Source organism: Micropterus dolomieu, linkage group LG14 (assembly GCF_021292245.1).
Source record: "Micropterus dolomieu isolate WLL.071019.BEF.003 ecotype Adirondacks linkage group LG14, ASM2129224v1, whole genome shotgun sequence".
Taxonomy (NCBI): domain Eukaryota; kingdom Metazoa; phylum Chordata; class Actinopteri; order Centrarchiformes; family Centrarchidae; genus Micropterus; species Micropterus dolomieu.
Genome location: NC_060163.1, coordinates 14133859 through 14161314, shown reverse-complemented (window position 1 = coordinate 14161314; position 27456 = coordinate 14133859). Strand labels below are relative to the sequence as shown.

The window sequence follows — 27456 nt, the reverse complement described above, 5'->3', positions numbered from 1 at the left end:
GTGTGTGTTTGGTATCTGACAGTGTAAATCCTCTCATAATGTCATCACTTGATAAACACAAGATCAGGGTTTGTTTTATTTGGCCGTGCTTTTCATGATTTGATCCAATCATCATCAATTGCCCAGATACGATCATCTGTGACATGCTGGTCTTGCAAAATAGATGTGATTCTGTCACTTCATGATGGCAATATCTGTCTGGAGTCAACTTGTTGAAACCCTGTTAACGGATGGCAGTGAAATCCGCTGCTGACAGAGCTATATCCACAGGCTTTGGTTCCACATCACAAGTGAAACGACTTGTGATGCTTGCAAGTACATTTTAGAGATTTTTCAGGTAATGTCAGGGCTTCAAAGGTTGCCATGTCTTTCCATATCTGGTTAACTGAATGGACATATCAATCCTTTTTCTGTTTAACCATTACAGGTATTTCATCAAAGAAAAGGGAAGGAACAGACATATCTAACAAGGAGTTGACAGATGACATTCCTGAATCACTTTTTAATCTCACACAGTAGGGAGTCATTTATTTATATCCTTTAACTGCGATGGGAAAACATTTATATATCAAAGAGAAAGAGCCAAATCTGAACATACATGAAAGTGAAATATACTTTGTAGAGGTCTGCCTGTGCATTTATGATTTATGTTTTTTTTTTTCTGAGAAGGCAGAAATGTATGTCAAAACATGTAGCGAAAAGTCCATAGTGCCACCTGATCTGCAATACTATAATTTTTATCACTTTTTTCTTTCTAAAATTATGTTGACATTTTGTTTGGCTAAAAATGTTCTCAAGGCAATTTCCCTGCCTGGAACAGTAACGTATAATTATTTATATATATATATATAAATAAAATATATATATTTTCAAAGGTAGACATTGGTTCTACAATTAACCCCTTGGGATTTTGGGATGAGTGAAACATCTCCAAATGTATAAATCCAGTAACTATTATTCATTTTGATCAGATGTGGCTACGTGACCTTATAAATCACAGTATCTCATATCTGAGGTGAGCGAAACATTGTATTTCCTCATTAATATGCCACGAATGTAGGAGGCTGTGTACATAACTCCCTCCGCATACTTTTCTGGCACAATTCCAGCAAGTAAAAAAAACAACTCCACAGATGCCGTCATTGTCACTCAGTAGATGCTACACTTTGCACATGCCCATAGATAGCACTGCTGCTTCACTTCTGCTCCTCCCTGAGGCATTTGCTAGGGGGAAACAAGTGCTGTAAACATGCAGGACAAATGTACATAATTGGAGTTTCTATCTTGGTACCTGTATCAAGCACTAATGTTAAAGTGACACGGGACTAGGGGCTATTTGGTTCAAACTAGGATTAATTACTACAGTAGCTACCAGTATAGGTTAGTGTAAGGGGGTAATTTTGAAATGGTTATGGTTCCAGCACTATTCTACAAAGTGATTTCCCTAAAGTACCCGCACATGGATTTTAACGAAGGAAACCTTGGGTAAAAGAAACAGAACCCTCTAGAAAAATCATCATAACAATTTAGCATGTATTGTGAATAAAAATATTACTCTACATAAATGTTTTAGACTTGTTTTTTTGTTTTGTTTTTTACTGTAGCTATGCATCTACCTACTCATTAACATTTTTCATGTTCATTCACATGACCTTGTAGAACATTAAAAGACAATGCAGGACAGTTGTGGATACACAGACAATGTGGGAAAAAGATACAATTACGTAAAGATATAATGAAAATTGGATTTTATAGAAGACAGACTGAGAACAACAAAACAGAAAAGACTGAGCAAATGTTTTACAGCTAAGAATCAAAATAGGGAACTTGAGACAAAAGTCTCTTTATAAAAATATGAAAAATATGAAATACCAACTAAATGAGTATATGACAAAAATGGAGCAGACACAAAATGACAAAAGATAACGGCCACTTTGAAAGAAAATGTTACTTTCACCATGTCTGTATTAGCAATTTGAAGCAAGTGTTAGATCCGGAGTTAGCTAGTTTTCAACACATGTTGATGATCAATAAGTATTGATATAAAAAGATCGACCCTGTCGTCTAGAAATTACATTTATATACAACTATTAAAACGTAACGTCCTGGCAGGATAACACCTTCTATTAACATCTTGAGGGAATGTTGTTCTTTCACTTAAAGTCACAGTCATGTTGATACTGCACTGAATGCATCATTAAAACACATTTTTTTATTTTTCGCCAATATATCCCAACCCAGGTTGGCAGGTTTAATATTGTTCTCTCTTTAGATTTTAGATTTTCCTTTTCACACCCACTAAATTTACAATCTACAAACCAGTTTAGACCTGCAGAGGTTGTGTGTTAAAGCCACCACAAGAGGGTAATTAGCTTCTCACAACAGCAAGTGGCCCCATCAACAATCATGTGTCTTCGACTGATTATAATTCGTTGTTGATAAAAATGTCAACAACTTGGCATGGATATACAACGTTAATGACAGTAGTCAAGCTGAAAGTTAACAGGAGACATTTTGTAATTATTTAATTTCACTGCTCCCATCTGCAGTTTTAAGCCCATTTTCCTCAGTGTTATTTAAAACATAAGTCGTGGAAATACCATTTGTGGGGAAACTAAAGTAATGGCAAGTGGCAGATAACGTGTTGGCCCTCCAAATAACTGCTGCGGTGTTGGGGTGTGAAGCTGCCTTTTCAATTCATCCTAGGTTCACTGAAATGGGGACACAAATTGAAAAATGGACTTAACCTCTTCACCTGATTATCATTTCCTCCTCATCCGTCACCACTCCTTTAATCCTTCTCTCTTCTTGTAACAGTCAAAGAGAAATAGTGCGGAATACAGCAACAGAAAGAGAGTAGAAGCCCTTTTGGGCTTCTTTCCAGTTTTTACATGACTGAATTTATTAGGGCTATGCAAGACGTGACCTTTTCTGCAGTTTCACCTACCTCCCTTCTTTTTTTCTGTTCAACAAGTACCATCATTTGAGAAAACAAACATTTTTCTTCTTCATCTTCTGCCCATCGAGTTTATATTAGTCCTAGTTCTTTCTTTTCTTTTTATGTAGAAAACAGGAAGTCATGTTGGAAGAGCATAGCTGCAGCAAGGTAAAAATCACCAAATCATCACAGCATCCCACTGAGCTATTTTGAGCATCAGTCCCTTGACAGCTCCTTGGCAACTACGCAACAATGTTAAGAAATCCCCCTCTGTGTGTTTTCCATATCATAAAGGCAAAAGCTATAGCATTGTAGACTGAGAGGGGAATCGTTTCTCAAGCTCTTCCACAATGGAGTTCATGTTTGGGTTGGGCTGAATTTGTGGCGGTGGAGGTGGAGGTTCCTCTCCCCCTCCTTCCACTCCTTCTGCTCCTTCATTACCTCCCTCTCCTCCACCCCCTCCTCCTAATGCTAATGCATCCAAAGAGTCGAGGGAATCAAGAGAATCCATGGAGGCGCGGCTCTTCAGGACCTTTTTTAGCGGGATCTGCTTCGTATCTATCTGACTTAACATGTTGGCCACCGACTTCTCAATGTCCGCAATGTTTTGGATGTTCTTTAAGATTCCTTTCAGCTCTTTACGGGGAGGTTCGGGCTCTATGGGAAGGGGTGGCGGCGGAGGCCGTAGGGACACGGGCCGCAGGGCTGGTACATCTGCGAGTGATGGGAGGACAAAGGTGGATGGACGCAGGAGAGAGGGTGACAAAGGGGGAGGGAGAGGTGGAGGTGGGGGAGGTAGAGGAGGTGTTAGAGGAAGAGGAGGAGGAGGAGGATGCTTTTCAGTCTGACTGGAGTGAGATGAAGCAGGGGGAAGAGGAGGAGGGGAGGAAGGGTGGTGTGGAGGAGGAGATGAAGGAGGGGGAGGAGCAGAAGTGGGAGGGGGAGGTGGTGGGGTTGGAGGTGGTGGTGGCGGTGGAGGAGTTGATGGAGGATCAGGTATAACCTCTAAATGGACCTGAAGTCTTTCGTCCCCACCTGTTAAATTTGCCCCAAAGCGCCGCAGCACTGGAGGAGTTGGCTTGTGGCTTGGGGGCGGGGTCCCTCCATCACTTAGCGTGACAACGATACTTGGGGGTCCCTCTTTAACCTGAGCAGTTGGGATACTGTGGGTGGGAGTGTCCTTATGGCGGAGAGGAGACTCCGGGAAAACAGAAAGTAGGATGTCAGGCGACAAAGACCCTCGTGAGTCTCTGTTTTGCCTTTGCCTCATTTCCTGGAGCGCCTGTTGCTCAAACTGTCTGGCTTGTTCTTTGACTGTCAGCTTGGGTTCCTGATTGGGGCTTCCCATTAAGTCTGAATCCAACCCACGATCAAATCCTGAATCCAGCCCTGCATCTTTACTCTCCTTGAATTCGGCCTTTAGAAGCTCCAGCTCCCACTGCACTGGATCCATTACGACTTGTCGTCTTAAAGTGTCATACATCTCTCTTCGATGTAATCTTGATGGGAGAGTCCAGCTGTGTCCAACCCCAGATCCCCATCCGCTGTCACTGCCACTGTACCCACCAAATCCCGTATCTCCCCCAGTGGTGCTGAGCCTCAGCCAGGCCTCTCGAAGGCCTTTCCTGGAAGGGGAGAAATTCCCAAGAAGGTCTCTTCTCCTCTGGCTTCTTCCAAGAGTCTCTGGGCTACTCAAAGTCCCATCCTCATGGTAGATGGGATTTTTGATAGTCAGGGGGTTTTCATCTGAGAGAAAGGTGATGTTGGACTCAGACTTGGGCAGGTTGTTGAGCACCCCTCCATTAGCAACGCACTGACGATGGGCAGCGATCGCTCGTGTGGCAAAATCTGAGATCAGGCGTTGCCGGTCGCTTTCATCCAAACTGCCACCACTTCCACCACCGCTGTGGTCTGACCGGCTGGTACATGGATAAAAGAAAAAATGAAGAAAATAAAAAGATGGAATGAAGGCAGAAATAGTAGAATTACAGATAAAATATGAGGGAGAAGAGGGTATAGTGAATTACAAAGATGTAATTTCAAGTAAATGTAAATGCAAGCTAAATGAAATGGAAGCGGGAGATTGGGACTGAATGATATTTAAATGAAAGGGCAGTAATGCACAGAATGGTTAAACAAAATGCTATATAGAGGGGTGACTGACAACAGAGGGATACATAAAGGATGGCAGAAAGGCAGATAAAACAATAGAATATCTGCTAGAGCTGAATGAAATAAAAAGAGACTTCACATGAGATGAATGAGGTGACAAATAAGAAAAGAAATGGATGAGGGACCTTAAAATTTGTAAAAGTATTTTCTTTCTATACCAGAGGAGCAAGAGATGAAGCACTAAAAAATCATCTTCAAACACAAAAGCAAATGCAAATATATTTTATGTACGCTAAAAGTGGTGTGCTACAAAGACGCTACTGCATCACGACTATAACAATGCCAGATCTGTTGGGGTAGTGATAGACAACTGTGTGTGATGGAGTTCTAAAAGTATACAGATTTCCTTCCAACAAAATTATATCCTCTCTGGTTGAAGGTGCACTTTAAGGTTCAACTTTAACAGAGTCCTAATTCATCATCACAGATCATCCGGAAGTTCAACCAACCTTCAGCAACACACACACTTTGTTCTCTGATCTACCAAAGTACAACTTACAAGAAAAGTAACCACTGACAAGCACGGACACAAACACAAAACTAAAGCAAAAACAATTGTCACAGCATAGTATCACACTAGACACAGATGTGAAGCAATTTTCAGCACCCCACTCACGTTTGTCTGTCAGTCACGGATATAGGTGGATGGATAAGAACAAGAGAAGAAGGACAGATGAATGCATCGGTCAACATGAGAACACGAAATTTAGAGTGATGAAATGATAGGAAAGCATGATGTTAAAATGTTCAAAGCTGTTAAAGCATACAGCTAGTAGAAAAGGGTTTATACAGTATGACATAGTAACAACCAAATCAGTAGCAGGACACCGGAATGACACTTGTTCGTTTTCTGCCATGTGACAAAATGTCTTTAGGATGCATTTGTATTTGGGAAGGTTAGATGAGCAAAAATCATGTCATGCTTCATTGTACTGCACTTTTTATGATGCACCTGGCAGATGCATTGTCCATATGAGCTAAACACCTCGCACATTAACACCCTGATATCAGTTGTTGATGTGCTGCATTGCAAAATTACTTTTCATTTAACTTTAGAAAAACATGCTTCATTTTAAAGTGCTGCTAATAATAAGTTAAAGAACACTTCATTTCTCATAGTTAATTGAAAACAGACATTAAAACCCAAGCATGTCAAGAGAACAGCCACAGGTAATTAAAAGAGGAAAAAATGCCTCGAAAATCAGTCTACTGATAATGGATCTTAATTATGAATGTGCAAACTTTTGCACTGCCAGGTTTTATACTCTTTAGGGATTATTTAGTCCCTACAAGATTGCAGTGATACAGAATACACACACATATTACGCAAGAAATCCCAAACTGCCTGTTTTGCAAACACACACACACACACACACACACACACACACACACACACACAAAAGACCTTCCCCACCACAATTAAACATGCTCTGCAGCTTATCAATAGAATTAATTATCGCCCGGGGTGGTCTTTATAAATTACAGGCTGCATTTATTTCAATTATCTCATATCCAAGTTCATTTCCGCACCCATTTTTCAGAGGGCTGGTTACTCTCTCTCTCTCTAACACACACACACACACACACACACACACACACACACACACACACACACACACACACACACACACACACACACACACACACGCACACATTTGGAAATCCCCTGTTGTCATTTGGAGATAGTTTTTCCCATCTTGCATATGAATTGCTCTAATGCTAATGGGAGTGGGGAGGCATATCAAGGACAGACAGGAAGCCGGTGATGCATGTAATGCTGATAAGAGTTCCTCTCAACTTCTTCTTAACGCTCCAGAAAGGAATTATAAATGAACTATCTATGTATTGCCTTGAGTGAGTGAGTGAGTAAGTGTGTGTGTGTGTGGATTCAGATAAAAGTTAACACATTGTCGCTACATACAGTCACTATTAGACTCTTGATTAACCAAAACAACCAGTATCAAAATGGTACAAATTAGAAAGAAGATAAATTCAAAAAAATTTGCTTGATGATACAGGGAAACAGGTGAGCTACAGTAAGTGGTGAAGAGAAAATTACTAAACTGCACATTAATAAAGCTACTTTTTGAGGCAGCATAGTAGCACAGTAGATGGGCAGTAATGCCCTTCACCAGTGATGGGAGTTGAGACATCTAGTAGAATGAATAAAAAGTAAAAGTTATTTCTCCGTAATCATCAAAAAGCTTATTTATATTGCCTCAATTTACTGGCCAGGGTCCATGGCTTTCTGATTAGCAACACCAGAATATGAAAAAACAGACAAATTACCTGCAAAGAAAACATTCAATAAACTCATATTGCAATCCGCTGCTGAGGCTGATCAAGAAAAAGGTCATTCTTAGAGGATAAATTAGGATATGGAATTGTTCTTTTTTTTTTTTTACTATGTTAATAAAATCTTGACGTGAACATGAGGAGCAGCACTCAAAGTGAATATTGTTCTGTGGGCAGAATGTTGACCTTCATTTATCTTTTTTTATAGTGAGGACATTTGTATGCATTACACCACGGAAACTGACAAGGAAAGAGCTGAATGTCGCTGAACTTTGTGAAGCTAAAATTGCAGGGTTTATCTACGACTGTTAATGTATTCAGAAATCAGAGCTCTATTTGGTGTTAGTTTGGTGTGGAGTTACAAGGCCCTGCTTCATTAATCCAAGATTGTGTCGTCTCTACGTACGTCATTTTATTTGGCCACTGCAAAATGTAATATGAAGGGAAGAAAATGTTTCTAGACTACAAAAAAGCTTTGAGGCTACTTTAAGAGACTTTTTAACTCAGCTGATAAATCCTTTCAAGGGCTCCCAGCTTAGGAGTGATTTGGGAAAGTTCAACAGAGCAACTCAAGTGTGGTGAATCAAATTTTATTCCGGTCAGTGGGCGTGTTAGAGCTGCTGTCACTGGTCGGTCAAGAAACAAATCTCAGCATGCTTCAGTCATACTTCAAAGACAGTTAATTTACTTTAAATTTTCATGACATAATGTTACAAAACTTCACAGACTGAAACATACTGCCATTTTGAGTGTCATTTATCAGTTTGACATGAAATGAGTTCAATTCTTTTAACAATTAATGATTGCAGTGTTTCATTTGGTTTCCCCTACAAATGCTTCATGCTGTATTCTGCACTACTGTGCACTTGAGTTAAGAGGTTTTATTTAGAGATGGATGCTGCAGACAGAGTTTATTGTGATTGAGTGTTGTGTTAAATGACAATAATTTCTGATATGTTGTGTCTGTAGGAATTCCTACTGTTTGTATTAAGATTTTGGGAACTACAAATCATTTGAACTGCATTTCCCAAGAGTCATCATAAGGTGTGGGATTCTCTTGTGTTCAACATTTTCCCTGATGAAGGTCTAGATATCAAAAGCTTGGCCATTAATATTAAGTAAATTTTATTTTAACTGCATTAGTGCTAAGTGTGTACAGCGTCCTTCTTTCTTCTTCCCAGTCCTCTTGCACCTTAGCATTTGGTTATGAGTGTGGTCACCAGTCCTATCCCAAATAGTTTACATTTCACCAAGCGTCAACCTCCGTGTCTGAACAGTGAAGCCAATGCCTTAATCATTAGTTTCAAGTCTTCTTCAATACACCATGTTTATTTGGGAAATTATGGTCCCAATTGACCCTTCGCTAAGCCATACACTGAATACATAGCTGGCCAATCACAGCGCAGTATAGGACTCGCTTTAACTGAGGTCCAACATTTTCATGGATGCGTTCCATTGACTATATTGCAGTCCGTTTCTAGCCTTTTTTGGCTGTATTTTTCCAAGAAATGGTCAAACGCTGTTCCTGGGGCACTTGTAATAGTTACAGCAGCTACCCAGAGAGGTTGAAAGGAGAAGTACGATTTATTCTCTTTTCAAAACCTAAAACAAATCCAGAAAAATGTTGGCTGTGGATCGTTCCTAATGTAATGTTAGTTAGCTAACGCTAGCTAACTTCCCACTGTATGTAACGTAATAAAGCCCTACTGTTCTGCTTTTTAATGACTGTAATAATGAATAGAGGCCTACCCAGCTTTATAGGAACAGTGTTGATCCTTAATATCGTTGTCTTTTTTCTCAATCGTCAGGGGATGCGGTAGTTCACTTGTACTGTGTGATCGGTAGGCTTTAGCTTCTATCTTAAATTTTTTTCACGTCCGTTTGAATCAGTTTGAAAGCCTGAATACAACTTTCAAATTTATTCAAATTTAACAGCAAACTGCTTCTCTCTGAGAACGCTTTTTCCAACAAATCTGACAATATTTCTCCGGGGATAGCAGTAATAGACAGTGGCAGTGCCGACAGTTTGTCGGACTTAGCAACGGTAACTAAGGGGGGCGGGGCTTAGCAAAGGGTCAATTAGAGTAAAATAGACCATAAAATAGGGTATGCTTTAGGGCGTGGCTGATTGACAAGGTGCTACCACGGTGACCTGTCAATCAAGGATAGAGGCGAATCATATCCACATTCACATTTAACTAGCTGTGAACTTGTTTTGGGTGCTGTCAGTGTTTTCATCTAAGAACTTTTCACGGTGTGTTTTAAGTTCATGAAAGTTAAATGAAACATTTTGGTCGCCTAAAAATGTCGTGTTCAGGATTGGTTGTACTTAAAGACACTCTAAGGAGTCGGCTGTTCATTTTTTCCTTTTCATTTTGTTTTAATCCTGTTTCTCTCTAGCGAAAATTAACATCCCAGTTAATATCATATTTACTGTGAATTACGGATGCACATTGCCAACAAAGCTAGCAAGCTCCACCCTCTCATCTGAATATGGACACTTCTGGTTCTAAAAAAAACAAGATGGCGATGGGAAAAAATGCCAAACTCAAGGCTTCAAAATGGTAGTCCATGAAAGAGGTGAAACTGGGAAAATTTGGGACAAGTATTTTTGCAAAAGCATTTATAGTGATAGTTAAAATGCAGGAAGATATAAAATTATGGGGCTGATTGCATGTGTGTACACCATAAAGCTCTCAAAGCAGGAAAAGGCCAAAGGTTTAACAGCCAAAGAAATGTGAGCTAATGCCTCTGCATTGGCCCATCAATGCAAATGCCACTTTCACACTTCACTTACATGGCGTTGTCACCCAGCTCTTCATACAGGTTGTTGGCAGTGCCTCCCCCAGGTTTGCCTGTTGGCAGTGCCATCTGGATACGGGCTGTTTTGGCACACTCTGCCTGGCGTCTGGACACAGCAGAGAGCAAAGACAGAGTTAGTTATCTAAAGTTAGAGTAAAATCCCAACTATAGAAAGCAGAAAAATGGTCATAATCAGCAGGGAGGATTTCTAACTTCTTTCATTGTCCAAAACCGGTACAACAATCTGTCCTTAAGGTAGTCCTCTTGTCAACTACTCCTATTTATTTGTGTATGTTCTAACAGTATGCAACTTTAACAATATTTTCACACTGTATAGCCAATTTTTTTCAAGCCGTTATATGGCAGGCCAGAACAACGTCGAATTATTTAAAGTCTTTGGCTACTCATGTGCTTGCTTAGCTCAGTTGGTTCTGCGCGGGACTCCTGTTAGGAAGGTTTTAAGGTTGATTACAACTAACTGCAGATATTAGATAGATATTTTTTTTTCTCCCTTGTTAAACAAATTGATTATAAGGAAATTTTTGCACATGCTCACAATAAGCATGTGCTGCAGTGTGCGTTTGATCCAGCTTCAAAAACCTATGGATGCTTATTTCCTTTTCCCTGAGGAGGTTCGGTGGAATCCAATCCCACATTTACAGACGGCTTTTTCAAAGGTGTGTCAAGCAGGCCAGAGTCTCTTGTGAATGTCCTTCAGAACTCTTCAAAGTAAAAGCTCTCAAGCTCTCAATAAACTCAACATAAAGCATTGTTGCAAAAAACGTTCTGGCGCTGTTGTTTTGTAGCCACAATCACTTAAGAGGAAGAGATTTTGTGAATCAATGTATTTATTTTATTTATTTATTTATTTTTATGCTATCAAAGCAATTTGGCCGCGGCTCAGATATTATTGCTGGCAGGCCAGTTCTGGCCTGCGGGCTGCCTATTGCCGACGACTGCTGTACAGTATAGGTAAATTTTACTATAGTATAGTTTAGTAAAACTGTATGAAATAATTTGTATGAACAATTTCAATCTGGCTTTCATCCCCACCATAGCACTGAGACTGCTCTTGTCAGAATAACCAATGATCTACTGTTGGCAGCTGACTCTGGGCTTTTATCCATACTTGTCCATCTAGACTTGAGCGCTGCTTTTGATACTGTCTCACATAAGATACTTCTTGACAGATTAGCTTCTATTGGTATTACTGGCACTGCTCTGTCTGGTCATATCTATCTGGACGCAGTCAGCATATCCAATTAAAAGGTTTTCGATCAAGAAGATCCATAGTCACTACTGGTGTTCCCCAGGGTTCTGTCTTGGGCCCGCTTCTTTTCATTATTTACATGCTCCCTCTTGGTTATATTTTGAGGAAATATGGGATTCATTTCCACTGTTATGTGGATGACACCTAACTCTACTTGTCTGCCAAACCCACTGGTTCTTTCCCACCACCATCTTTGTCCAGCTGTTTAGCTGAAATTAAAGACTGGCTTTCCGCTAACTTCTTAAAGGTAAATGGCAACAAAACTGAGGCTTTGCTTATTGGCACTCGATCTGTTTTGTCTAGATCTAATTGTCTTTCTTTGTACATTGACAATACTGTAATCTATCCTTCTTCACAGGTTAAAAGTTTGGGTGTCATCATGGATAGCACACTATCCTTTGAAGCTCAAATTAATAATATCAGGCGGATCGCATACTTCCACTTGCGTAATATTAACCGTCTCTGCCCCTTTCTTTCAAATAATAATACTGCAGTTCTTATTCATGCACTGGTCACTTCACATATAGACTACTGTAATGCTCTTTTCACAGGTGTTCCCTCCAAATTGCTACATAAGCTTCAGTTAGTTCAGAATTCTGCACCTCATGTTCTTTCTAGAACTCCTTATACGGAGCACATTTCTCCATTTCTTCAGCGATTGCACTGGCTTCCAGTAAAGTATAGAGTTGAATTTAAGATCCTGCTACTTACTTATAAGGCACTTCATAATCATGCACCCCAATACCTCACACAACTTCTCCATGTTTACACCCATCCACGTGCTCTCAGATCTTCATCTTCAATTTCTCTTGTGGTACCTCAGATCCGACTAAATACCATGGGTGCCAGATCTTTTAGTTATGCTGCCCCCCGCCTTCGCAATAGCGACTGCTTGTTGACTTTTAAAACGCGTCTTAAGACACATCTTTTTATACAAGCTTTTTTATAACATGTTGTACTGAGTTTTTAATGCATTTTATCTGTATGTGGCTTGTTTGCTGTGTGTATTGTTTTATGCAGTGATCTGTATATTGTCTGTGAGGTGACCTTGGGTGTTATGAAAGGCGCCATTAAATAAAATGCATTATTATTATTATTATTATTATTATTATTACACACATTCCTGTCATCCTCAGGATGAAATGTAATCACTTTGTGATCCCTTAGGTTTTCCTGAAGGACAGTCATCAAGTAAAATTTCCAGTTTCCAATTTCCAATAATTTGGTTTGTCACCAAATACCTGCAAAACTAATGACATTCCCATCAGTCTCAGTTGTATATTGTGTTCATTGCTAATTTGCAAATGTTAGCATGCCAGTTAGCAAAAGCATTTAGTACAGCCTAGCAGAAGCTTGCTGTAGACTTTCTGTGAATGTTTGTGTCCCTCTTTCTAGGCTTAATACAGTGAATATAAAATTGTAATTCATGGACAAACTGTTCAATGTGCCTCTCTACACGACTTAATGGAAATTTAAGTAATGCAACATATTTCCTGAACAGTGTCTAATGTGGCCACATTGAAATCCACCTCATTTTCCAAGTTTATCTTCAAACAGTAGTTTTCATTTTCATTATAAAAGAACCTGACAGTGCTCATGGAATTGAACCACAAGCTGGAAACAACAAACATATACAGTGGGTTCTCTTTATATTTTACTTACGCATATCCCAAACCATCACAATGTTAATCGGTGACATGCTAAAACGTAGTGTGATGTTACCACAAGTAGAGAAGATTCATAAAATCTGCAAATTGCCTCATGTGAGTTACACAGCACCATAAAGCCATTGTTTGCTAAGATTATCCATATTGTATTTGATACACCAAACTAAATAAGGCTCTAGCAGCAAAACCAAGGGAATCAAGGAAGGGTACATTTGAATACCTATGATATCAACGATCTCTCTCTAGCACACATGCAGAGATAATAAAACCATCAGTCTTGAACATTGACTCATTCAATGTCTTTCAGGATTCATTTGTTTGATTGTGTGCTGTCCTTTCTGTTTCACCGCCCTTCATCCATTTTATTGTACAATGAAAGTCTACACATTAATCACAGTGAAAGGTGTTTAAGACAGCCATGACATTAATACTTTAGTACGGGAATATGAAAGCAGTACTCACTCTTTGAATCTGTCGGTGATAGACGCAGCAGATGAGAGGACGGGGAAGAGAGAAAGATTAGTGATTATCTGAACCATAAATCACACAGCACCTCTTGTTAGCCAGGTTTACTTATTGTGATTTACAAGCAAGTTGGACAGTTGGTCTTCATTACAGTCATTTAGCTACAGAGACTAGTGATTATTATGCTGATGACTAGTACCGTTTTTCTTTCTTCAAATCTCCTCTCCTCAGTCTGTTTTGTGTCTCTCTTTCTCAGCAGGATGAGTAGCTCTCTCCAAAATGCACTGATCCAGTTTAAATGTTTGTGTGTGTGTGTGTGTGTGTGTACGTGCTTGTTTATGTGTGTTCAGGAGACGGATGAAATGAATAGCCTTTCACGGTGGTTAGCTAAACAAACTATTAGAATTGGCACTGAGGGACAGGCTGCCAGGCTGACACAGGTGATAAAATGATAAATAGCTCAAAAGGATGTCCTGTGGGAGAAATTGCCAGCGTTGTTTGTTTGTTTATATGTATATATATATATATATATATATATATATATTTACACACACACACACACACACACACACACACACACATACACACACTCTTTGCATATCCTTTAAACACAAGCCCATCAGAGGGACAGTTAGCGCATTCAGTCTAAGTTCCCTAAGTCCCTGATAAAAGTGCCATTTTTATTGCAAACTCTACACAAAATGTAATAATTCTACATGTAATTTATACTTACTGTCTGTAGGTGATAATGACAATCAATATGGCGGGGACACAGCAGATAATGATAATAACTGCCAGAGCCAAAAGCGCCCCTTCTGTGTAACCCACAGTCTGCACAGCTTTCTTTACACTGGTCACCACTTCGGGGGTTCGGATCTCCAAAATCCGTCCACCAGGAGGGAGAAAGGGATTGAACTCTTTATTGATGTCCAAGAGTTTACCATCGAGAAACCTTGGGGTGAGAAACCCAATCATGTAACTGACACTATGTACATTTGGCAATAAACACATTACTCAGTGCAAGGGATGTGAACATCAATGGGTGTTTGCATGGTGGTCAGCCAGTTTCACGCTAAGATCATACAAACACATGCCCACTGAGTTCTGTTACATTGGCAAATCTTTTAAGCTTTCTATTTGTTTGTCTATTTCCCAGTTAGAATGAAGAACTTTTCTTCTTGTTTGAGTAAGATACCAGAAAGTACAAGATTGACTTCAACAAAATGCCTTAAAAACTTGTATGAATGGCAGCACACTAATTTAGGAATGACTTAATTGCGATGTAATTTAGGTTAGGTCCTGTCCCATTTTATGATATAAAGCTTTTGGAAAGCTGCCATTTTACTTTTCATGGATTTGTTGGCAAAGTTCTTACTTGTAGAGCTCCTGACTAGATACAGCTCTGTTTGTCAGCGGGTCGATAGCATAAATCATGAGGTCCGACTTGGTGTAGTCTTCCTGCTCCATTCCATCACCATAGCGATGGGGACCAATGGTTTCAACGACAACCTTTGCACCCGGTATCTGCTCCTGGACGTAGCGTTCCAAAATACTGAGGATGAAAAATTATGGATTTTGATTGATTGGATCACACTATTTTAACTCCTTCAGCATGTCGACATGGCCAAAACACACAAACATTAATACAAAAATACACTTCTGTGTACACAAGCATGTGCTTACAAACATGCAAAGACAAACACACACAAAAAAGCCACACAAAACCCACACACACATTTTGTTCATCCTGTCAGCTATGCAGACTCGTGCTGTGAAATATTGATTTCTGTCCCCCCAGAAACACCTGCTCACAGCAGGAATGGTCCCTCATAGGCGTGTGCAAGTGTGTATGTATTTGAAAGAGTGAGGCAGAGCAAAAAGGCAGTAAGTGCTTTAAAACATGATTATCAAGTTATGTGTGTGAGGCAAAATAAAGCAGCAACCTGATTGAGCTGTAGGACAATTTTGGTCTGATGGTGCCACTGGGGGGTGTGTACATGGCAAAAATATGATATCATATAATGAATAATGCAGTGTGTGTTTGTTAGTATTAACATCTTGCCTTTCATTCAAATGAATGAACATGTTTTTGCAAAGGAGCCAACTGATGGCATAGGTAAAAATAACAGGTGAAAAAAATCAACAATGTGGAAATGTATCCTAAAAAACATGCCTGGGAAAATATGTCTTCATATTTGCATACAAGGATCTGGGCTAGACCCTGGATATCTTAGTGCCCTTCATTTCAATACTGACAAAAAAAACAACACATAATGAACAACATCTGTAAGCACAGCTTGGTCTGTTTTTTTTTAATTACATTAACAGGGACAGTGTCTGCTCGGGTGGTCTAGCTGTGGCGGTCTGATGTCTGTCCCGATCACAGTCCCAGTGTGGGTTCAGTGTGAGAACTTTGTGGGAACTTCATTCTTACTAGGACACTTCATTATGATAAAAAACACTATTTTTAAACACAAGACTATTCGTGCTCTTTATCAAGTCATGTTGATTTCCCCATGGTAGCAATTACAGCTTCAGTCCTTTCTATGAAAACACATCATAACTAAATAAAGACAACCAGTGACTGGTATAACTGTGTAATATAACTGTAAAATCTAAAATGCCATGAAATCAATGTTAAAGCTTAATTCAGTATTCTATGACTGTTAACCTACAGTGACAATTTGCACACGGACAGCAAGGTGTTTTTCATCCATATCACTGCACTATGAAAATACATATTCTGAGATATACAATATACTTTTTCAAGGAGAGTGGGCAGCTGTTTGTCTACCAGATTGTGACAATAAATTCTATATAAGCAGAGGGTCAATTGTCCAGCTGACAAGGTGTCCATCAGCATTTGCAATATTGATGGTAAATGTTGAACTGAAACTGCCTGCTCTCTAGATAAGAGTGTCAGTAGACTTCCTAAAAGAGATGTTTAGGTGATTTATTAATATATTTTATTATAGGGTGGCAATGGCGCAATGGATAAGACACAGGAATTTGGTTTGAGAGACCCAGGTTCAATTCCCACTGTGTCCCTGAGCAAAACCCATCGTTGCTCCAGAGGTGTGCAACCGCTGACATGTATAGCAATTGTAAGTCGCTTTAGATAAAACTGCCAGCTAAATGAGTAAATGTAATGTAATACATAAGAAAAAAAAGATGTAATGTACGTTACCTGAGCAGCTTGTCTTTGTTTTTCTCCACATAAGTTGGGGGGACATTTGATACGACCACTTGCATGTCGAGTTGGTTCACGACAGACACCTACACAACCGAAAATATGTAAATACAACTAATTTCTGCATTTAAATTAAGCTGAAAGCAGCATGTTCAGCTGTGAATGATTTCACAGCCTTATCAGACAGCACCTACAGTACCACTGGCACAACTGAAATTTAGTTTTTTTATCTGCAGACATATCATAAATCTTGAAATTAAGGGAAATGCAGATTATAAGAAGAAATAAACCTCCTTATAGGAAACAATTATAAACCTGCCACCAATGTAGAAAAATATATACACACCACTATCTCTGCCTTGCTGCTGTGTCCGTGACCATAGTTGTCTGTAGCAACCACCTCAAACTTAAAATATGACCTCCTCATGTTCCGGTACATGATTGCCGTCTTCACCACGCCGCTGTATGGTTCGATGACAAAGCCGTCTTTGCTGTCTTTGGTGTCTTTCCCAGCAGGTGGGGGAATGATCAGCCGGTACATGATAGAACTGTAGTTACCAGTGTCTCGGTCCAGCGCCTGTAAAATGAGGGCAATAAGAATCACTACACACACTGTCATTATTATAATCATCACCATGACACCACTGCAATGACATCATGATAACCACTTTTATAATGAAATGTCATTATCACCATCATCATCATTATCATCCACACAAACAGCACTGTGATCAAGTCACTGTTGCTGTTGTAATATTTAATTATGTGTGATCTGTGATGAGCCCTTCACCTCCTCATTGTTTGATTCCATGTGTCTGAGCAGCTGATCAATACGCAGCACTGCTATGTATACTGATAAGGCCCAGGACTGATATCTTACCTGTCTTGTATTTCTCACTCACCAAAAGGCCACATAATATTGTTGCTTTTACTGGATGTATTTTTTTCTGTTTTTGTTCTCGTTGGGGGAAATCTGCTCTGAGACTTTCAGCACTTGTATTGTTTGATGTAGTACTCTGACTCAGCAGTAGGGGGTAAAGTGGTGCTTTGAGCTGTGTGCAGGTCTATTCATCTGTTCTGTCATATTGGCTAAATATCAAGTCTCTCCCTCATTCGCTCAGACACGCAAACCTCACATTCACATCCAGACACAGACACACACTCAGACAGACATTGATTTATTGCCAGGTCTTTACAAGAAGGGCTGGGAGAACAGACTACATATTCAGCTCTGAGACACCCACCACATCAAAGGTAACACTGTGATAGCAAGAAACACACACACAAAAAAGTTGTCTTATGGCCGTGAAATAAGGAAAGGGAAGCAAAGACGAAAATAAAAAATAAAGGAAACACAGGCGCATACATATAGCAAGATGGGGGAATAAGGAGAGGAGGGAGGAATGAGAGAAGAAAAAATTGTACAGATCCATTTTTTTGAGTTCTCATTTGCAGAGGTGCATAGCACAGTTAGGATAACTTTTCAGCAATACATTAATATCTGCAGTAATATCAACCGCCTGTTTGAATTACAACAGCACAGGTGTGGAGTACAGACCTGACTATTTTCTTTGCACCTAGAAAGAGTATAACTGTGTCGAAAATCCACAAACATACAACTACTAAGCAGGTGTTGAGTGATAAAATTAAGTATAATTAAAACAGTGTGGATACTAAAAACCCGTGAGTTTAGAACTGTAAAAAGAAATACTAATTCTGGATGGCGGTGAAATGGGAACTTGAGGAAAATGAGGACTGAACTACGAGTATATAGCATACTGTATATATTGAATACAATTAGGATGTAGTATGGAATTGGAACATAGCTTTTGACTCCGCATTATAATGTGCTTTGACTGACAGCTGGAGGTTAAAATAAAAAGCCCATTTGTTTCACTTTAATTGTAGCAAAACAATTCATCCTCAAAAATAAATGCAGTGGCAAAGCACTTTAGTTAGCTGTCAACATTTCAGCGCTTTTTAAGCTCTCCCCATCCAGTATTTTGCTCATTTTGACAGAAACAATGTGAAAGCCACATTAAAGGCAACCACTCACAGTCTGCACCCTGCACACCTGAGCCTCATTCAAAAGCATTTTTACAAGATGACTGAATCACTTGCTAAGTAAGGCCATGTAGAGATAAGCGAACACACTGTATGAAAAAAATAAAGTAGCTCCCCATTAATGTCAATGAAAGCACTGAAGTGCCAATGTGGAAAAAGGCAACACATCTGGCAAGGTACTGCATTTGCCAGTCAAATACATACTATCCCACATTCTAGATAGATTATTAGGTGAAATGATTGCTGTATTTTTACTGTTTAACCTTCAGATTGTCATGAATAAAATAAAAATAAAGAATAAAATGATCATCGCTGTGATAAACCTCAACCAAACTCATGAATGTATTATTTAAACTGGACTTCCTGGATTTTAAATTGTAAACTTCTCTCCTTGTACCTCCAGCAATCAATGCAGTAGTTTTTATTTTTTTTATTTTTATGCAGGGCCATTTTTGGTCTGAACAGACTTTAAAAGGGAAAGTTTGAATTAGTAATTAAAATCCACCCCTCTGGATTTGCATTGGTTGTGGTGGGATAAGTGACAGAAACGCCTTGGGAAGATAAAATGTGACAAAAAAGATTTATTTAGAGAAAGAACCTTTGCATGTAGCAAGTAGATTTACTAATCTGAGACTCATCTGCAATCCCATCAGTCTGTGTTCTGGCATCCTCTGAGGGACAAAAGGACCGAACTCCTGCATGTGCACTTGAACACGTACACTCTGGAGGCATGACAGCCCTGTATGAAGCAGTATACACGGATAACAAAAAATGTAGCCTGGTACACGCACACACACAAAACTCATTAAGACAACGAGCGTGCTTCAGACAGATGTGATGGAATTAGTTATACTTGAGTGAAGCCACTGAGTCTGAAAATTCAAATGTCTCAAACTTATTCTTCATACTTTGTCTCACTTACTCTTTCGTCTGCGTGTTGGCAAAGTTTGCCGCCAGCATCCCTGTCCATCTTTCTAGGCATACCCCGACTCCATCTATTCATCTGCCCATGAATCATGTATGTCCTCCCTGCCTTCTTCTGTCCGGTCAGTTTGTCTCTCAGCAGGATGCCAGTTATCTTTATCTACCCATCAATCTTTGCTCTTCCTTCCAACCTCCAACCTCAAAGATCCATTGCCTCTCCCTGTGGTGATCGAGCCTACTAGCAGGCTCTCAGTTCTTTCCGTCCGCCTGCTCAAGTATTTAAAGAGGTCAGGTGACTGTAGAGTGGGTTACTGTAAAGCAGCTCCAGCCAAATATAGTTTTAACACTGAAAATTCACATGCAAAACCACTGCCTCAGGTGTTTGCAGTAGAGGAATAATAACTTGAAATCTCAGAGAGAGAGTGAGTGAGAAAAGTTCATTTTCTGAAATATGCTCTCCCTTATTCTCTCATCTTTCCCATCACTCTCGCTGTCTATGATCAAATGAAGCAGGAATATCTAAGAATGATGTTAAAAACGGTAATAAAATATTAAAGCACATACTTTTCTGCCAAAGACTCATGCATCCAGGCTCATTAAGGCTCATTGCTACTTCTCAGATAGAGGCTGAAACAGATAAGACTCTGTGACCCATTTTGGGTCATTCTAATAACACGAAAGCAGCCTGAGTTGTTTACAGTCATATTAGTTCAGAGCCGACAGCCAGACGGAGTCGGGACAGACGGCTGACGGCAAAAATCATGGATTTTGTGGATTTTCTCAAATGGAAGGCTATAACATTAATGTGGGACAGATGTTTTCAAAGCGGTGCTGAAGTTGTCTGTTTTCTGCTGGACAGGTAATTAACTTTGTCAGAAGTTTGATAGCTTTAGCTATTAGCTGGCCATAATCACTGAGAGACATGACGTGTTTCTCATGTCAGTGTGTGAAATATGGATTAATTTCATGTCGCCTACTTATTCTCCAGCCTGTGGTTTGGCTTTGCTGGTTACGTTAGTTAGCGAGACAATCAGCTGATCAGTAAGGTTAGTTGGCAATAAAACCCGTAACGTTAGGTTAGAGCATGGAAGCATCAGCCAGCTAAACTTTTACTGAAAACATTTATTATTAGTTGGATTGGTTTATTCTTCAGCGCTGTGCTTTGGCTTGTGGTTTTATGTTAATTGGATTCATTTTCATGTAGTTGTCTCTCTCCAGCGCTCTTTTTTTGGCTTTGTATGTTATGTTTGTGAGAATCAGCTGATCACTAACTGGCAATAAAACCGCAGCTTCCAGCATTGAAGCTCAGATCCGCCAGCTAAACTTTTTGTAGTTGGATTGTAATTTCATGTAGTTATTCTCCAGCGCTCTGTTATAGCTTTGTTATGTGGACAGAAATGTGCCATTACCTTCCTGAGACAAACAGATCATGAATATTATATGTAATGAAACTGTAACAGCAGGGAAGCTCAGATCAGCAGCTAAACTTCACATTTTACTGCCCTGGTGGAAAACATGTATTTCTTTTTACTGCTAATGGTGATATATAATAAGACCGTGTGCCTATCAAGTGACCAATAATAAATACTTTCCAAATTTGCATTAAAAAAACTTACTGGATATTGCTTCCCACTGTGCACACAAATATGTAATTTGTAATTTCACATGCTAAATACCCATTAAAAACATTGCGCCGTTTTACCACAAGCTGAAATTATGTCTGTCAGTACTACTTTGTGTTTCTGTTGTATTTCAAAAAATTCAAAAGACATTTTGGTAATATTTGCAGATTGCTTATCTAATTAAGCAAAGCCAGAGGAGCCTTGATTCTCACCAGCCAATGCCTTCATAAACTTCATGTATTATGTGGTTTATAATGGACTGTGGTGCAGAAACAGTGAGGCTTACATTGTCCTGTTATCTGTCAGTGGTCATACTTGATACACTAGATGTGATGTGAATTTCTTCATTTTCTCTGGTATGTTAGTCCAGATGAGCCAACCCTCCCAAGAAGTAAAATGATGTATTACAGGAGTATGAGACATCATGTAGCACTTCATTTCGTCATGTGGCTGTTGTTTATTCATGAGAAAGTAAAAATAATATTTAAAAAAAAAAACATATGGTTTTACATAATTTATATAATTTCTTAACACATCTATGTATAGAAACCTAATTTCTTGACTGGCAATCTCTTTTATCTCATAGATGACACCTTTGTTCTGTCTCAGGCACCCTAGCTACACTGTTCGCTTGGGTAGGGTAGGGGGGGGTGCAATTCGCAACCCTCACCACTAGATGTCACTAGAACTTACACACTGAACCTTTAAAATAAACAACACAAATACAAGGACACAAGTCCACATGGGCACTGGAAGCACATACACACTGAGCTAAGCTGAATTGTGCTGGAAAGTTGCCATGGCTGGGCTACTTTTGCATCCAACTTGTAATATTTTGCGCCTCACATCGGGCAAACTGTTTTATGTAAGAACTGGTAACATAAGAAAAAGGAAGATTTTATGCAAAGCAATGCATGCAACAATATTATATGCTGTAGCCTAAAAAAGCTGTATTACAGTTGAATTCCAACTTCTCTGACATAATCTCAGCAAAAACTGAACACCATAAGCTTTACCAAGATATTAATTATTGCAAGGCAATAGCATTTCAGTCAGCTAACTCACGTGGAACATATTATTATGTAAATGTGGAATATGAACAGCATTAATGTTTGGCGTCTAAGCTCTGACTTCGTCACTACCCACAAGGACACTTGGAGGTCTTGGAGAGCAACGATAGTGGACTACTGGGGGTGGAGGTGGAGCTATTAAAATACTATATGAATAGCAGCAGCAGCGGCTGTAGCAGCAAACAAAACGTAGCTTTTAAGTGAGACGTGTGGCGGCAGACATGCACCCTGTGAGTGAACAGAGCTCTGATGGCTTAAGTACACCGCCAAGATTAAAATAACTTGTTCGATATATGTTGCAGTGAGGAGTGTGCCATGTGAGTATAGAGGTGACTCAAGATGGGCTGCTTGTACCTGTACTTGCAAGATGGAAGTGAAGGTTTTAGCATCTTCTGCAACCCCTCCGATGTAAAGAGATGTGGTGAAAACCGGCGAGTGGTCGTTCTCGTCCTGGACATCGATCACCACCTTAGCTGTATTAGCTAGGACACACATTAAAAAAGCAAAAAAGGAAGCTTCTGTGAAGGACATTTGCTGGCAAACAGGCTGTGTAGAGCTGCTTGATGAACTGCATAGAATTTCTATTGCAGTTGTTTCAAGAGACTCACAAAGTGTGTTTTATAGTAAGAGAACAAGTTATATGGACATGGGGATAAAAGGCAAACAATAAAATGCATGAAATGAATTAAAAAGGACAAATATTATCATTTATGTAAATCACCCATAACCAAGACCAGCCATTATGATCCAGCTACAGCTCCAGTAGTTTCTGAACCTGCAGTAGTACTCCAACGTTTGGACAAGAAAACAGGCAGGGGAAGTCATAGTTCCTGCATTGCCTGCAGCCACTGTATTTCTTGCAGGTGTCACAGGTATTACAACTGCAGCAGCTAGTACTATCTCTGTTTGCAGGTGATAATATTGACATGTCTACAGTGCAGGTCTAAATTGTTGCTGCTGTTGCTTTCATTTTCTATAGGTTGCACAGGTTGGCAAGTGTAAAACTGGTCTGACAATGATTGAGCAGCCTCTCCTAGTAGAAACTCTACAGCCGAAGTTACAGCTCATTTCCATGAGGAGATCAGCAGCATTTTCAGAAAACAAAGAGGAGCAGGAGAACAACACACACAGACAAGGAGAGTTAAAGTCCAAATCAATCTTAAACATTTCTCTACACACTGAAATAGTCGTGACTATAAAAGCAACAGTCAAAGTTAAAGTTTGGGGAAAAAACATTTTTTTTATTTGATATATATTTTATTTTTTATTTATTTGATTTAAGTCAAAAGCCTTTAAAAAATTAGGTTTTGAATCAATAATACTGTAAGTGGTATTTTGAATTACACACACATACTGCATGGAAAAAATAGATTCAACATTACTGGAATTCGAGCTACACATTCAGTATAACACAATGCGCCTCTCTCAATCAAAGTCAATGACTGCAGCTTGTAATGACTCACATTCAGCCTTATCTGGCCAAAAACAGGGAAATGTGAATCATACCCACGTAGAACTGCAACACAGTCCCATCAACCAAACTCTGTAAAAGGGTGAATCATGTATCAGAAAGAGAGAACAAATCCCAGGATTGTGAACTGCTCAAGTTTTTCTCCAAGAAAAACAAAAGGAAAAAAACTAACAAAATCACATAAAAATCTTTGTCACGTAAAAAGAAAAATGCAAACAAGCAGATGCAAACATTAATCTGCTTATCTACAACAGCCAATGAGACACCATTCAAAATGTCTATTTGCGATTCCAACCTTCACTTCAGTTAGAAAACCGGATTAACACATTGTTAGAATCCTATTGATTTGTTACCTGATTAAAATGCATACCAAAAAGAATTGAAAGAGATTTGCTAATGACTACAATGATTTGTAGTTTTAATCTTCGCAGAAGGCTTAAATTCAAATTGTTGGATGAAATGAGAACAGCATGGGGTAAACACCATAATTAAAGAAGAAAGGAGAAACCCGGGAGCTGTGCATCAATTAAGAAGAATGCAGATATGTTTTGAAAGGAAGAAAGAGAAAAGAGAAAGACAGACCAGCAGAGGCAGACAGTCATAAAAAGGCAGAGAGAAGAAGCAGGAAGAAAGAAGGATAGAGGGGGTCAAGTTAGAGACTAATTAGAGTCATTTTCACTTTAGCTGTAATTTCAATTAAAACTGTAATAACTTGTTTTGGTCTGTCTTTCCTTCCACATGCTACTGAAAGGAAATACTTTTTTGTAAAGATTAAAATGAGGATATAAATGAAAGATAATTAAGACAGCTTGAAGAAAGAGAAATGTACAAAAAGAAATACAATTAAAGACTGAATGACTGTGCTCAGATTACAGCCGGTTCAGTACAACTTCAAACTGACTTGACCTACACAGATCACTGGGTACCAGAGTTTGGGACACAAGAGTCTGGAAATAGCTGCAACTCTAGAGATAAAATCTTCAATCTTCCAAACTGCACGCCAGCTTTATTTGGCCACTTTGATCATTGCAAACATGTTTGATATTAGAGTTAAATTCTGGACAGTTATGCAATTTTGTAATATCGGCATACAGGTGCTGGTCATATAATTACAATATCATCAAAAAGTTGATTTATTTCAGTAATTCCATTCAAAAAGTGAAACTTGTATAATGTATACATTCATTCCACAGGGACTGATATATTTCAAGTGTTCATTCCTTTTAATTTTGATGATTATAACTGACAACTAATGAAAACCCAATATCAGTATCTCGGAAAATTAGAATATTGTAAAAAGGTTCAATATTGAAGACACCTGGTGCCACACTAATCAGCTAATGAACTCAAAACACCTGCAAAGGCCTTTAAATGGTCTCTCGGTCTAGTTCTGTAGGCTACACAATCAAGGGGAAGACTACTGACTTGACAGCTGTCCAAAAGACGACCATTGACGCTGGCTGTTCACAGAGCTCTGTGTCCAAGCACATTAATAGAGAGGCGAAGGGAAGGAAAAGATGTGGTAGAAAAAAGTGTACAAGCAATAGGGATAACCGCACCCTGGAGAGGATTGTGAAACAAAACCCATTCAAAAATGTGGGGGAGATTCACAAAGAGTGGACTGCAGCTGGAGTCAGTGCTTGACTCCAGTGAACCACCACGCACTGACGTATGCAAGACATGGATTTCAGCTGTCGCATTCCTTGTGTCAAGCCACTCTTGAACAAGACACAGCGTCAGAAGCGTCTTGCCTGGGCTAAAGACCAAAAGGACTGGACTGCTGCTGAGTGGTCCAAAGTTATGTTCTCTGATGAAAGTAAATTTTGCATTTCCTTTGGAAATCAAGGTCCCAGAGTCTGGAGGAAGACAGGAGAGGCACAGAATCCACGTTGCTTGAAGTCCAGTGTAAAGTTTCCACAGTCAGTGATGGTTTGGGGTGCCTTGTCATCTGCTGGTGTTGGTCCACTGTGTTTTCTGAGGTCCAAGGTCAGCCCAGCCGTCTACCAGGAAGTTTTAGAGCACTTCATGCTTCCTGCTGCTGACCAACTTTATGGAGATGCAGATTTCATTTTCCAACAGGACTTGGCACCTGCACACAGTGCCAAAGCTACCAGTACCTGGTTTAAGGACCATGGTATCCCTGTTCTTAATTGGCCAACAAACTGGCCTGACCTTAACCCTATAGAAAATCTATGGGGTATTGTGAAGAGGAAGATGCGATACGCCAGACCCAACAATGCAGAAGAGCTGAAGGCCACTATCAGAGCAACCTGGGCTCTCATAACACCTGAGCAGTGCCACAGACTGATGGACTCCATGCCACAAATCTAGTAGTAGTAGGAGGAAAGGCGAGCATTTTAAAACAGCAACAGTTAAGACCACACGCTGGTGTGGTGTAGCCTACACATTTGACAAACAGCTGAGTAGGGAAAAAGCTGCGTGAAAGGTAACAACAACAGCTGTCTTCTAAGACACATAATTGTTTAGACAAGTAGAAGTTGGAGTAGGAGAGAATATGAGTGCCAGAGAAAGCTACAGCCTGTGGCAGTTATCTTAACAATATCACATAGTGGGTAATGAATATTATTTTTTAACACTAAGTGCATGTATGTATAATTAGAGAGAGGGGAATCTGTGATATCTGATGTGATGCAATCCAATGTCAAAAGTAATGTTAGAGGAATGCACTTACTCTTAGAGGGAGCTCGGAGGTTCGAGGAGGCCAACCTCATGGAGTCTGCTTCTACCTTTAGAACATAGCTGGAACTGGTCTCGTAGTCCAGGCGCTTGGCTGTGGAAATCACTCCTGTTGTTTCATTTAACGCGAACACACCTGGGGAGAGAACGAGAGACACGGAGAGAGAGCGAGATAAAACAAAGACAGCAAGAGCAGGGGAAAGTAGGATGTAAGAAGCAGAGAGCAGAATATAGGAGAGGAAGGTCAAAAGGGGACACAGAGGGATAGAGTTCTACTTCAAGCCGGATAAAATCCAGATGCAATTTATTACTGTTTTGTTTACTCTCAGCCACATCTTTTATGAATCTTATATTGGGTCTAGTTTTCCCAGGCTAAATGCAAGTTTAGCAGTAACAGTTACATTCATGCTATCCCTGTACTCTATACCTTTTGTTAGACTAGAGTCCCTGTTAGTGGCCATTTCCACAGTCCCAAGTGTAAACCAACTGTGAGTAAGGTTTACACATGTGCCTTGGAGAGATGGATCCATTTACACCTTTTCAGAATCTGGCTAGAATGTGTCTCAATGCGTGAGGTGTTTTGGGCAAATGGATATCAATCAATATCTGATTTAATGTTTCTTGGTTGCATTTATACTTTTGAGATCACATAGCCGTCCAATCTGCCCAAGATATTTGAAGTAGCGAAGTGTCACGCTTCAATTTAGGGAAATTGTTTTCTTGCAATTTGGGGAAAATGAGAAAGGTGTTTTTTGGTTGCACTGTGTATGTCCTCTGTTGCTCCACACATCTGGTGGCTACAGAAATGC

General features: G+C 39.6%; 1 protein-coding gene across 1 annotated transcript in view; it reads right to left on the bottom strand.

The window, feature by feature from the left end:
• The window catches only part of LOC123983506 (protocadherin-15-like), a 216791-nt gene that overhangs the window by 23798 nt on the left and 165537 nt on the right, over positions 1 to 27456 (bottom strand). Inside the window, exons 26-33 of the mRNA XM_046069766.1 lie at positions 26643 to 26783; positions 22834 to 22961; positions 17146 to 17376; positions 16797 to 16885; positions 14985 to 15161; positions 14343 to 14561; positions 13607 to 13615; positions 10203 to 10313 (exon numbers count right to left, since the gene is read on the bottom strand). Coding sequence (XP_045925722.1) covers positions 10203 to 10313; positions 13607 to 13615; positions 14343 to 14561; positions 14985 to 15161; positions 16797 to 16885; positions 17146 to 17376; positions 22834 to 22961; positions 26643 to 26783 — 1105 coding nt within the window. The remainder of the gene's footprint in view (positions 1 to 10202; positions 10314 to 13606; positions 13616 to 14342; positions 14562 to 14984; positions 15162 to 16796; positions 16886 to 17145; positions 17377 to 22833; positions 22962 to 26642; positions 26784 to 27456) is intronic.